The sequence below is a fragment of the Anneissia japonica genome, unplaced genomic scaffold (genome assembly GCF_011630105.1).
Source record: "Anneissia japonica isolate Jap-2015-1 unplaced genomic scaffold, ASM1163010v1 scaffold625_len54296_cov111, whole genome shotgun sequence".
NCBI classification, from domain to species: Eukaryota; Metazoa; Echinodermata; class Crinoidea; order Comatulida; family Comatulidae; genus Anneissia; species Anneissia japonica.
The window spans coordinates 16,831-32,014 of NW_022725053.1; the positions used below are offsets into that span (position 1 = coordinate 16,831).

The following is a 15,184-nucleotide window of genomic DNA, read 5'->3' on the forward strand; positions in this document are numbered from 1 at the left end:
ATGTTATTTCCCTAGGTCACCTGAGCGTTAGAGGATCCGCCCATGCAGTGGCGGATTCAAGGGGAACCCCGGCCCGGGTAACCGTAAATATTTTTAAATTATTTTATAAGAATGGAGAAAAAAAATGAAAATTATATTAAAAACTTGATAGTGCCATTTCCGGCCATCAAGAGGCGACGTAATCTTTTGACATGGGGAAGGGGGTATCCCGAGGGGTCTATCTGTGAAGGTCCCTCTCTAGTCACTGCAAGGACCACCCCATCTGTGCGAAGGTCATGGAAAATCTGGGCCTGATGGTGTTATGCTTTCTTGCATCTTTGATATATTTATTTTAAAATTGGCTCATTGAACAAAACAAATGTGTTTATATCTGAGACAACTATATAGTATATATAATAGTAGTCTCAAGTTCACATTATGACAGTGCACCTGTAAACGTTATCGCAAGAACTTTCGGCACAGTGGCTCATGCCCTTATATAGTAATGCATACATGACTACCTTACCTTACCATTGTTACTACCATTTTTATCATCTATGTCGATATCACTTGTATGGAGAAATGTTTTAAAGCATTTAATTTGTTTCTTTGTTCTTTATTTTGACAAAATAAATTTCCTAAAATAGCTATTACCTATATTATGCACAACCAACAAGAATATGAATATATATTGTTGAGGTCCTTTGATCACATAAAACGTACCACTTGGGCTCACTATAACTGATGTCATGCTTATTTAATAACAGTTCATCTATGTATGGAGAAATGTTTTAAAGTATTTAATTCTTTTCCTTGTTCCTTATTTGGACAAAGTAAATTTCTTAAAATAGCTATTACCTATATTATGCACAACCAACAAGAAAATAAATATATATTGTTGAGGTCCTTTGATCAAATAAAACGTACCACTTGGGCTCACTATAACTGATGTCATGCTTATTTAATAACAGTTCATCTATGTATGGAGAAATGTTTTAAAGTATTTAATTCGTTTCCTGGTTCTTTATTTGGACAAACTAAATTTCTTAAAATAGCTATTACCTATATTATGCACAATCAACGAAAATAAGAATATATATTGTTGAGGTCCTTTGATCAAATAAAACGTACCACTTGGGCTCACTATAACTGATGTCATGCTTATTTAATAACAGTTCATCTATGTATGGAGAAATGTTTTAAAGCATTTAATTCGTTTCCTTGTTCTTTATTTGGACAAACTAAATTTCTTAAAATAGCTATTACCTATATTATGCACAACCAACAAGAATATGAATATATATTGTTGAGGTCCTTTGATCAAATAAAACGTACCACTTGGGCTCACTATAACTGATGTCATGCTTATTTAATAACAGTTCATCTATGTATGGAGAAATGTTTTAAAGCATTTCATTCGTTTCCTTGTTCTTTATTTGGACAAACTAAATTTCTTAAAATAGCTATTACTTATATTATGCACAACCAACAAGAAAATGAATATATTGTTGAGGTCCTTTGATCAAATAAAACGTACCACTTTGGCTCACAATAACTGATGTCATGTCTATTTAATAACAGTTCTCCTTAACCCCTGGGTATACTTTGTATTCTATATACTGTATATTAATTTCGTTTCACTGGATCTCAAATAAAATGCTACATTAAAACATTAACGTGTATATATATAATCAAATAGGAACATGTTGTAATAATCTCATCAAGGACAGCTCGTCAAAAAGGCAAGCTCCATATTTCAGTTGTATGAAAAAGTGCCTCTGACGCGATTCGGACCTGCAAAATCTTGCTGTCAAGGCGAGTACCATACTAATTAGACCACAGAGACCTATAGGATATCGTGCATTTCTAACCTACCAGGCACTTTCTCTCACACAACTGACTGAAACGCTCACATCAAGTTGCTGCGAAGCCTAACAATATAAAAAAATAGGTAAATAATAACAGTCAACTTCAAGAATAGAAATAAAGATTGATTGATTGATTGATTGATTAATTAATCGATTAATTGATCGATCGATTGATTGATTGATTTTCCAGGCGAATGTCATATCACTGAGCTAGGTAAAGGGGGCCCGAGAACATTTCAGCCACAATCAACACAAGGATACTTGAAAAACAAAAATGATATACTTTCTCACAAAGTTGGGCTGCGGTAAGATCATATGAGGTATTATATTGAAGAAACATAATGGAATCAATGTTGCTAGGTAGCATAATATATCCATAAATAATCAAGTACTTGGTGGGAACTGTACAGTAAACAATGAAAACAATGATGTAGATATTTATTTTATCACAAGCCTGTTTCCTTGTTCTTTATTTTCTCCATTTAATTTCTCAACATAACTATGGACTTTCATGCACATCCAAGATTAAAAAAAATATATATTGTTGAGGTCATTTGAACAAATAAAACGTGTCATTGTGGGTCACAATGTATGATGTCATGTTTATGCAACCACAGTTCTCCTAACCCCTGGATTACCTTATTTGGTATTGTACACAACAAGATTTATTATAAAAGTTAACAAAGTATGTACCATTTAGAGCCAAGACTTCGAACAGAATACAGACAAGAAATTATAAAATATTTATTTGTTGATACGCCTAATGGTAAGTTTGAGCTAAGCTTGCGTTCATCGAGCCAATACTATTTCATTGTATGTTTACATGTACATTTGACAATAAATTTAATCTGTATCTGTATCTGTATCATCCACAATTATGTTACATAGTGTGTTAAAATGTTGCTCTTTTCGAACGAGATACTTTAATATTTAAAATAATTGGTCATAGTCATTTCCTTCTAAAGACACTACTCGCTAGTTTAAACAACTTGTGTGGTGTCAGTGGAAATAAAGTATGGCATTTTCTTGCAACTAACAAAGATAAATGATGATTTTTATATGTCTATTTACAAAAAAATAATAATCGTAATATTATAGTAATAATAATAAGTAAATAATATAATAATGAGACTGACTGACTGATGATGATAATAATAATATCAATAAAATTGTTTCTAAAATTGTGTTTATAGCGTAACCATGTGAATTTAAATATAATTCTTAAAACATAATCATTATCTTTCGATTTTCCCCTTCTAAGTGAATGTATCTATTGGACGCGATGCCATATTCTTCAGCGCTGTGTATGTTAATGGTGGCCGTATTAATTACACAATCTAAGTATTTCACAGCTGCAAAATGTACCTTGGAAAAAAAGACATGTAAGTGTAAGGCTGTAGACATCGGAAAGGAAAATGAAGGCAAATTGTTAGATTGCAAAGGAGCAACATCATTAACGCTGAACGACACTGACGCATCAGATGAAAATTTACCCAGTGGACTAAATCTTACTGACATCGTTAATTTTACATTGTCGAATAACGCCTTTCAGACAATACCAGCTAACTATCTACCTTCCGAACTACAAGCACTCAATCTTTCTGGAAACGGAATTATGGATATTACTCCATTATCACGTTTTAAGAAACTCAAAGTTCTCGATCTTTCATACAATAACATATCCAATGTTGACAAAGATGCATTTGACGGGCTGTGTGCGTTAGAAGAACTGTATTTGAAAGGAAACAAGCTCCATAATTTTAAAGACGTTTACAATGCAGTTAAAAAAGTGCCGTCATTAAGATGTATGGATTTAGATGGAAATCGTTTAGAACACGTATTTATACCGGCGTTACTATGGAAACTTCAAATCTTCAACTTACGGAACAACATTATATCAGCGGTATCAGTCGACCGCTGTACATACAAATTACCAAAACTTCAGGAGGTAGATTTGCGAGACAATAGACTGACGTCATTCCCGCTTTCTATTTTAGATTCATTTAATAAAAGCGTGTTCAAGCTTCAAAACAATCCATTCCAGTGTGACTGCTCTGTACAGTATATGCTGGAAAACTACGAGTGCAATGGGACAGAGGTGAATTTTTCATGTGAGGGTATTGGTAATGAAACCCGTAACACAACGTACACTGAATCTCTAATTCTCTCATCTAATAGTGAATTGTGGCAACGGGAAAAAGATTCTGACAGCTATTGCAGCAAAAGTCAGAAGGCAACACTAACTCACGAGGTGACGGAAATTTGTTGGGATGTGCCTGAACACATAGGTCTGTGCGAGGAAATACGAGATTTGATAAGCGTTACAAATGGTTCTCTCAACTTGACCCCGGCCCGCCATTATAATATATCGGGTTTATACACTTACAAAGAATATCACAACTGTAGGAATACGTACTGGTACACAGTAACCGGACAAGTCAGCCAACAGAGTAATACATCAGATGTACCACAGTGTGTTCTCAGAGAACCATGTAAGTTTACTGGTAGATCATCAGAGGTGGCAGCATGGCAAGTTGCTTGGTTTGTATTTGGAGGCTTCATATGTATATTGGCAGGGGCCGCAGTGGTAAAGTGCCGAATAAAAAGACTAGAAATTCGTCTTGCTAAAAAAAAATTGGACAGGAGAATTTCTACCCAGGGACCTCCTCCAAACACCTATGCTAACGAAATCGACGCAGATGACGCCCGACCACAGATAGGTCGAGTTTCTCTTGTAGTGAGAAATGGATATTTGACTCGTGGTGTAAACCATGGTTCATCACTGAATATTGATACCCAGTCATCTGACATGCCACAAAATGCAGGCGAAGCAGTTGAAGAAGGATACAAGCCCCTTGACCTTGACGAAAATGGCTACCTAATAATATCTAGTCTTGGGAATGATCTGTCTGTAAATGGATATTTCACGTACATTCCTAATAAATCATCGAATGAAGTTTTTCTTGATTCAGATGGATACCTGTGTTTAAATCCACCTGTAATTCCTGGAACCGAAGATGGATACACCTGCTTGATTTTCAGAAAGAACCAAGGCGCATTGGGACACCTGACAATAGATAAGAATAAATACATTCAACTTAAGGAGGATGTTGATGATGATTACATATACACGTTAGTGAATACTAAACGACATGATGCAAATCTGTACTCCAAATTAAAAACCACATGGCCGCTTCTTAAATTTTGGGAGAATCAGGAGGAAAAGCATTGTACTGCAATACAGCCATGAAATAAAACTGAATTCCTTGTCGCATAACAACGTTTGCGGGGAGATTACAAAAATGTAAATTTAGTTTAAGGTTCTAAGAGTGAAATATAAATTATGATAATTTATCTTCGCAGTGGCGGATCCTGGAATTCGAAATAGAGGGGCACAGGGAGGGAGTTTCAGTTCCACCATGGTTGGGTGCTGAGGTAAGAAAAATATGTTATGCCATCTCTAAATGGCGGTAAATGGCACTCTCAGACTTAAAGTCTTAAATGTTTATATATTTCTTTACACCAATTTTTGTTTTATCTATGAAAACTTGGGAAGGAAAGTAGGGCGCTGGACCCCAACTGAATCCGCCACTGCTTCGGTTAATGTGTAGTTGTAGTATTTTCGTATTTTTTTTTCTTTTTAATCAATGTTGATAAAAACTCACTCAGCCGATTATCAGAAATCTTTATTAAAAACTGACTTCTGTGTGGTGTAATGCAGCCTGCCACGACATCATCTCTCGGTGATGTCTACGGTAGCAGTGGGGTCATGGGGCCCCGGGCGATAAAGTGTTGGGGTCCAATGCGTTTCACTAAAATATTCCCTCATGAAAGTCACGAAAGTGACCGAGGAGGTATTAAGTAAATCCTTTTTTATAATATGGTATGAGGTGAATAATTCGGAATCTAATTAGTAGTGCTGATTACACGCATATCTAGGAATACTCCCTAGGAAGCGGATGAGGTTGCACGTTGTGAAAATGCTCCTTGGGCAGTTTTCTGGATAGGCACTATGTAAATTCTATAAAATAAATAAATAAATAAAATGACATTGCTTTAATTTGCATGGTTTTGCTGTCTTTCTACTCAGGTGGACTGTATTGTTAAGGCTATTTAGAGAACCCTTACCCCAGTTTAAAGGTGCCCGGAGGCTTCAGCCCCCGAGAGCCTATAGGCGTTACGCTATTATACGCCTCCTCCCGATGTAAAAATTATCCCAATTATTTTATATGGTAGTGGAATATGGGATTAAATATTCTCAAACATATTGATGATTTCCAGATCAACTTTTGTAAGTATAATTTAGGCATTGGAAAATCGGCACCTGGCGAGGCAGTTATGGGTGAATGTGAAAGGTTTCAATATCAGTAGACTGTATTATTAATGTTATTCGATATTGGGCACGTTTAATTTATATGAGTGAAGACAAAAGTATCAGAAAATGCTATAATTTCCCGATGCGGAAAACACAAAAAGATGAACTTTGTTGGGTATATAATGTTAAATAAATGATATGTTCTATAGGTTTTGGTGAAATATGGTTATCTCAAAATATGAATAATATAAATTGGTTGATAGATGTAGAATGACAGAAATTCTTTAAAAAATATCAATTCATATTCCAAATTAAGGCATTACAAAATGTTCAAGCATACATTTGAAATAGAGGAATACTTGATACAAAATATTGATTTTAAATATAAGCGAATTTTTACAAAACTTAGATAGGGTATTTTGGAACCAGAGGTAGAAAGAGGTAGATGGGTAAATATAGAAAAAAGGACTGATTATGCAAGTTATGTAACTTAGGTAAAATAGAAGATAAATATCATTTTGTGTTAGGTTGTCCATATTATATTGACATTATGTTAACAAAAATACTTAAATATTTCATTTCATTTTATTTAATGTCGTCTAAAGATGTCAATATTGTTAATAATTTATTAAAGTAGGCCTATGTACATTTAATTTGTATCTATTTTTTATTATTTTAAAAGGGCCGGAGGACTAGTTATTAAATAAAACACGGAATTGATTGAAAGGACCGATCTAATAGCGCGGCCCGGTCGGAAACGGATTCTATTAGTAATGTATTATACAGATTTGAGACATTTCTACTATATATTTTATATCCTACAACTCGTTGACCTGATGTTTCTTGGTCGAGTTTAGTACAGTAATACAAAGTGTTAGAGGGTCTCTCAGAGGGCCGTGTGAGAGTACCTAAATATTCAAATAAATATAAATGATTAATTAATAGTTATATTTAGAAGACAAAAAAATATATTCAGAAATATAAACCGATATTGGCCTACGAGTAATTTGCTCCTTATATATACATATATATCTGTCTCTTATACACATCTAGATGTGTATAAGAGACAGATAATCAAGTACTTGGAAAGATCGTATCAGGCATAGCCTATCAGCGAATAATTTCCTTATCAATTGTTTGAAAATGTGCCCCTGGCGAGTTCAATTCCTGCTAACTTTTTGTTAAAAGGCTGTGCTAGGTACAATAATAACATCACAGTACGTTCCTATTCGAGCACAGATTACTTATATATTTGTATATATAGTGAATGCACATAATCCACAGTGAATAAACTTATTATGTTGCTATTAAAGTAGCTTGCCATGTAGAGTAACTGTACGTTGTATGATTTTCATTTGCAATGTTTTTTATTAAATAATTTTTAAAAGAAGTATCGTATGCCTTTTAATAGATTTGTTTTTCCCGTCACACTTTTATTTCTCCATGCATCTAATGTTAAAATATACCATTACAGATTCCGATATCTACCATAATGTTTACATATAAATGCATATAATCGAGAACGATTTTTAAAATAAATAATTATGATAATGATAATAATTATGGTATTTCGTAATAATAAGTCAAATTAGGAAATGTGTTCTTCATTTGCACTCTTTTATTACCAAAATAGTATCAGTAGGCCTACAGATTGTAATGTTTATGAAAATAAACCAATCATATGGAAACGTTGTATCATTTGCTCTCCAAGGTCGCCTTAACCATTGGAGAAAACTGGATTTTTTTTTCACAAAAATAGGCTACATTTTAGGTACAATATCTATGATTTTCTAATAATGGCCTAAGCGGATTATGTTGTATAAAATATTAATCTACCAATTCGTGAAGAATAATTGAAAAAAATCCCTACAGTTTTGTCGGAAAATGCCGATTTATAACGCAGCTCCTGACGTCGATTTAGATAGGGAATTTCAAAAAATTTGAGGTAATTGCCTGTTCAGAGCTCGTTTCTTACTCCCTCACTCACAGACTATTTCTTTGTTTGAGTTGACGCAAGTGGATTTTTGAAGGGAATATAATAAGCTTGAAGCTGATATAAAACTTAATGTGATTGGTTGAGTAGTTTTATCGGAAAATAAGAAAATATAAAAACCATCAAATCCACGACTGGCTCTCATGGGGGTCAAAAAATCTCTCAAGCGTGATAGACAGATTTGACTTCTTTCTTTATGTAATTTGGCAGAATTTAGTTATCAGTTGGACTTTTGGTGTGCTTTTAAAACCTTTATCTAGAAAACGAATGTCCTATTACAAGCCTACTTGCAGCAACTAGGCTATATTTCTGCAAAAAAATGCAATTTATAGTCTGGACCGTTTGAAAATTTTCGTAGGGGTGTAGCTTAGGGCTGAGCCGACCCCGCCAACACGCAAGCGTGAATCCCGCCAACACGCAAGCGTGGACTAGAGTGGAAGAAAAATCTTAATGTTTGTTCACTTTACATTTTACTACATTGTTATATATGTGGTCATATAAATGTTTTAACATAAGAATATTGAATTTGCAAGTTTTGTTAGTATTTTAACCCCATAATGAAAATGAAACAAATCCAAGATTTTTAATTGGTAGATCCTACCTACCTGTTAAACAGGGTTGATTTGACCTCAGTTCGCTGCTTTCGTGATAGCGGAACTAGTAAATGACAAAAGTGGCAAAAACAATTCCATTTGATTTTTACTCACTATTTACAATCAAAACACACGGATGACATTATTTACACATTAATTAATTAAAAACTGCAACTGTTTACTCAATCAACCAACCAACTATGGATCCTTGTGTGTATTAGAATACAACTTCAATGAAGCAAGCAAAATAGCCTGATGATAACATTGTGATACAACAGTATCTAAGTTTTCTGATTTGATCGGTATGTTAAAGGTTGTCTCTAAAATATCAAGATCATTTTTTTTTGCATCCACCACTGGCACAGCCCAACTTGATGTGCACGTTTATAATAGTGACGTTATTTAACAAAATATGTCACTGAACCGAATTAAAAAAAGATTTTTTTTTTATTATTATAAAAAGTATTATTTCAATATAATAATTATCTCAACACCACCTGACCAGCCGGACTGCTTCTGCCGCCCATACGTTTATAACTTAAAATACCGGTTTACTATTTTTTCAAATCGTTATTAATGGACTTCCGGTAAGCCCTTCCATTAGATAGTTTTTTTTTTTGTTATTTGTAATGTTTTATGCGGGTATTTCTGGTTATTGAACAGCACGTTTTGTTTGGTGGGTTGTGTTTATTTGACTACACGGAAAGGTGTTTTCGCCAAGTAAGTTCAATCAATAAATATTCCTGTAGTGTGAATATTATAAAGGACATGAGAACCATCTTGTTATTGTATTCATAGGAGACATAAGAAGCAGATGAGTATTGAATAAGTGAGTACATTAACGAATAAAAGAATGAACGAGCGAGCAAAGAAAGGAATGACCATTGAGATCCAGTGAAATAATGTCTTTAGCTTGACATTTACAGCTTCATTAAGAAAATAGACTTGTGTCTGTTTGAACAACAGAACATAGGGCTTTTCCCCACTGCCCACTTCCCCACAAAAATTAAATTATTTCTTTACTCGACCTTGATAAACTGTTATACAAGGTTTAAATTATACCCATTGATTTTTTTTTAAAGAGATAATTAGATATTTAGGTCTGGGTCCCCAAAAATTGAAATGACCCTCCAATGTACACCCTTGACTGATTCGTCGCCAGCACATAATAATTTCTTGTTTGTAACCAATTGGTTAAACTTTTTCAGAATGTTTCATTTAGACCAATTGATGCGTTTTCGAAAGATGTGGTCTTGGATGTTTACCTTTAAATGGCCCACAGATCCACACCATTCTGCGGATCGTCACAAAAAATTAATCATTTTTACAAGACCTTTACAAAGTATTATAAAATGTTTCATTTAGACCCTTTGGTTTTTTAAAGAGATATTTTAGGTCTGGGTCCTCAAAAATTGAAAAGACCCTCAAATTTACATCCTTTACTGGATCGTCATTAACACATAAACATTTCTTCCTTGTAACTTGATAAACTTTCCCTTAAGTTTCATTCAGATCAAATATCCGGTGTAGACTGTTTGACCTTAAATCATTTTAATTGGTCCTCACACGCACACCCCACCATAGATTGACACTAAATAATTGGAGGCACATCCTAGATATAGCCTATGTTTCTGGAAAGCAGGGAAAATTCTAAGCATGGGAAGTGAACAAAGTGACGGCCAGAAAAAAAAAACAGCAAAGGAGATAGGGAAAATATATGCAAGAAAAAGAAAAAAAATCAGAACAAAAAAAAAAAAAAAGAAGCACTGGGAAAAGCCAAAAATAACAACTTATTGGAAATTTTCGCTAAGCCACCCCTATTATATTGTTGTTATATCACAAAAAGACAGAATAAACGTACACAAACACAATTATGTTGGTGGGAAATGCGCGTAATCTTGGACCTATTCTAACTTGTTAGTTATTAAGTTGGACCCGAAGAGACACAACAATGTTGTAATGTATCCAGGCTCTGTGATGAGAGAGGAGGCTGTTTGGTGACATAGCAAGTTTAGTTAAGGATTAATGATATATTGTCCCCTTAAAATAAAAAAACACATTAAATTAATTTGCTCATTTTGCAGTAACATACATATATATGAGCATACAAATTTTTGATTCTAAAAATGTGTACCCTGATGTTTATACTAGATAATGATAATAACACTTTCACTGACTGGAAATGTTTCTACAATTTTATGACATTTTAATAAATTATGGGTAACAATTCTTACACTAAATATAATGATATTTGGGGGTATTTTACATTTACGCAACATCACTTACGTCCATCACCGATCCTCTGTTAAAACAATAATTTAAAAAAAAGGCTCCTAATAAAAAAGATGTGTATACTGCAGAAACCAGCGACTGTAATCGAAACGTAGTAACAATTACTAACTCAATGATAAAACTACATTTACACTGTATTTGGCATGCCTGCTAAATGAAATAAACTAAAACGAACATTAACAAATTTCATTCTACGGAAAAATTACACTCCACCACCACAGCATAGAGTATATCTGTGCAAACGCAGTACCGGTATACACTTTTTTGTTAACATCTTATAAGAACGCTGAGGCTGAAATTGCTTAAAAATTAAGAACAAAATAAGAACAAATTGAGGCTGCGGTAAAATGTCAAATAAGGTTTTTATTTTGTGAAAACTAACAAATACGTACTCAAAATATACAATATCATTAGCCGTGCTTGATTCAATTTTTTGCTCATATTCTTGCCACTGTTTCTCTCTTGCCCTTTAATTTCAAGTAATCATAAACATGTATTTTCATATCCAAACCTAAATTGATGTTGCTTTTAAATTCATTTAATGAAACAAACATGTAGCGTGTCATTCTGGTTCACGACGAATTACGTCATGTTTGTTCAATCTCAGTTTACCTAGCCTAATGACCTAGGCATCTTCAAACAAAATGGTGTATTTGAAAGGAAACCATGTGCACTACTTTGATTCGAACGCCAACACGGACGTGTTGAGAATGAATATACATATATAAATTGCTAACACTTATTATTTCTTCTTTTAGTGCATTGAATATAACCCTGTCTTGGACAATATGATGAGAATGGTAGGTTGGAAATTTCGCACATCTATAAATTTAACAAAGTAGTAAAGTTGATCTTATTTAAACAATTTCATAATAACAGCCAACTGAGATATACTGTCTGTTATGAGATAAAAATTCAATAAAAAAATACCAACTAACCACCTACCTTACCAACTACAAGTACTCAATCTTTCTGGAAACATAATTAACAATATTTCTGGGACTCCATTATTCTCAAAATCCTTGATCTTTCTTATAATAACATATCCACTGTTGATGATGATGTATTTGACGGGCTGTGTGGGTTAGAAGAACTGTATTTAAAAGGAAACAGTCTCCATTATTTTAAAAATATTTACAATGCGGTTAGAAAGGTTTCATCATTGATTATTTTGGATTTAGCAGAAAATCTTTTAGATAACGTATTTATGCCGGTGTTACTAAAGAATCTCAAAGTTTTCAATTTAAGAAATAACGCTATATCAGCGGTATCAGTCGACCGCTGTACATATAGATTACCAAACCTTAAAAAGATAGATTTGCGAGAGAACAACCTGGCAGTGTTTCCAGTATCAATTGCTGATTATTTTTATGAAACAGACATCCTACTCGAAGATAATCCTTTAAAGTGCGAATGCCATTTAACTACGCTGCTCCCACTGATGAATTACAAGTGTATTAATGGAATGGTTAATTTTGAAGGAAACTGTAAAAAAATTGGTGACCAAGTACGGACGAAATCCTCTCACCTGGCAGTAAAAAGAATCAGGGGAACAAAGTTGACAGCTACTGCAGCAAAGAAACCCAGAAAGCGCAACCAAGAGGTCAGGTGACGGAAATTTGTTGGGATGTACCGGAAGATATAGGCCTATGCATGGAAGTACAAGATCTGATCAAGGTCACAGAAAACGGTACTCTCAATTTGATCCTGGCTAGCAATTATGATATCTCAGGTTTATACTCATACAAAGAATACCATCTTTGTGACGAGAAGTACATGTACACAGTAACCGGAAACTCAGATTCAAGGGGAACACATCAGAAACACAACAGTGTTTGCCTGAAAAAGTCGATTATTTTGAGTTCAATGAACAGTCAGGATTGACGACATTGCAGATTAGCTTCATTGTCGGAGGGTGCATATGTGCATTGGCAGTGTTTGCGGTGGTATTATACAGAATCAAAAAGCTAGAAAGCTCTGGTGATAGTAGGGAAAGTGTGGAAAGGGAAACTTCTACCCAGGAACCTCCTCTAAGCACTAGTGCCAACGACATCGACTCAGAAGTCGCTCGATCACCGACACGAGTTTCTCTTGTAGTGATAAATGGATATTTGAACTATGGTTCATCACTGAATATAGATATCCAGTCCTCTGATATCCCACAGAATTCAGCCGAAGCAATTGAACAAGGATACAGGTCTCTTTCCATTGACGAAAATGGCTACCTCATTATGAAACCAGATCTGGCAAAAGATCTTCCAGATGATCCTAATGGATATTACTCGTACATTCCGAACAAATCGGCGAATAAAGTTCTTGTTGATGTAGATGGATACCTCTGTGTAAATCCACCTGTACGTCCAATAACTGAAGATGAGTACACTTTCATGATTTTGAGAAAGGACCAAGGCGCGTTGGGACAATTGACAATGCAAAAGAATAAGTACATTCAACTTCATTATTTTTCCTATACACTTAAGGCAGAAATTACAGAGGGCGCTATTCTAGGTCAGTTTGGTGAACTGATAACATGAACATACATGCCGACTTCCACTTGCGAGTCGCGAAAGCAGAGTTCGCTGCTTGTGAAATATGAAATTCCTGTGATGTGAAAGCTAGGGTGTATACCAGGAAGGTAACAAGAATTTTTTTTTGGGTGGCTCGATCGTGGTCATAATATTTTGGATCACTTCAGTGAGAGACAGGAAAATAATAATATTTATTTATATAGTGTATTTTCAGAATTCTTTTCAAATGCGCTTTACTTAAAAAGTTGATAAAATACAATAAAAAATACATAACATAATATATGTACACTTAAATTATGTAGAAACAGTAACAATTCATCAAAACTAATACCTACAATATGGAGTCTGTTATATATAGGCCTATACAAACATGCGTACACTAAGTGTTGGTGCGGATATATTTGAACACACCACCTCCCCCCACCCCCCAACCACTACCCTTCTGGGAAAAAGGCCTCCCACCTTGCTCAACGGCGGCAGAACGTTTTTGAAAGTTGTGAGAGTGGCATACATGTAGGCGGCAACTAGGGCCTATAGCAGTGATGGCGCTAGGACCTGCCCGACGGAGGGGCTAAAGGCCCAGACAGGGGGGGGGGCGCTAGTGGAGCAAATCGAGTCTCACTTGGCTGGGGTTGAGGTCCAGGGGGCTTCGCCCCCTGGAAGCTAAGGATATTTTACGAGGTTTGGTGAATTTTATAAGTTATTTTATAGGCATGCAAGCTACTGTAATATTACTTCATATTTGTTGTAATTTCCAGTGGCGGATCCAGGAGTTCAAAATAAAAGGGCCGAGGGAGGGTACTTTCAGAGATAGAAGATCTTTCCTACCTCAGCCCCACCATGGTTGGGGCTGAGGTAAGAAAATCTGTGATTATGGCACCTCTAGATGGCCGCAAATTACACTATCAGACATAAAATTTGAATTATATTATCTTTATATCACCATTTCTTTCAACAATTTAGAGGCGGGGGGCTGGCCAGCCGCCAGGGTCTCCTTGAATTCGCCACTGTGTACTTTAGCAGATGAAGGATCTCTACCACCTCAGCCCCACGTTGGTTGGGGCTGAGCTAAGAAAATTTGTGATTATGGCACCTCTAGATGGCGGGAAATTACACTCAAAGACTTAAAATTTGAATATAATTTTGTTTATATCTCCATAAAAAAAATTTAACAATTAAGCCTCCCCCCCCCCTTCTGCCCTTGAATGCGTCACAGATTTCCGAACAAAGTCGATGTCGAGATTGCTTCACTATCTCAATGAATTATTTATCATAAGGGTTATCCTTGATATGGGTTCCCCGACGAAAACTTCACTTTTCCTCCGATGGATAAAAATTACCCTTCTATGTATCCCGAAAATGATACTCCAACTGTAGCGGGTCCAGGAATTCGAAATAGAAGGGACCCAGGGAGGGTTTTGCGCAAAATTTTTCACCCACCTCATCCGAACAACAGTAGGGGCTGAGGTAAGAAAAAATATGGCACTCTCAGATTAAAAGTTGAATACAATTTTGTCTGTTTTCTCCATTTCTTTTTTATAATTTTGAAAAAATAAGTAGGTTTGGGGCGCGTGCTGACAGGCTTCCCCCTTGAATCTGCCACTGTTCAATATAAA

The 15,184-nt window shown here is 35.1% G+C and overlaps 1 protein-coding gene across 1 annotated transcript; it reads left to right on the forward strand.

Moving 5' to 3' along the window:
• Positions 1-2,550: 2,550 nt before the first annotated feature.
• Positions 2,551-7,180, forward strand: LOC117112653. The gene is made up of 2 exons (XM_033255760.1): positions 2,551-2,613; positions 3,109-7,180. Exon 2 carries the CDS (start codon positions 3,112-3,114, stop codon positions 5,095-5,097), a length of 1,986 nt encoding a protein of 661 aa, XP_033111651.1. The 5' UTR covers positions 2,551-2,613; positions 3,109-3,111; the 3' UTR covers positions 5,098-7,180.
• The last annotated feature ends 8,004 nt before the right edge of the window (positions 7,181-15,184 follow it).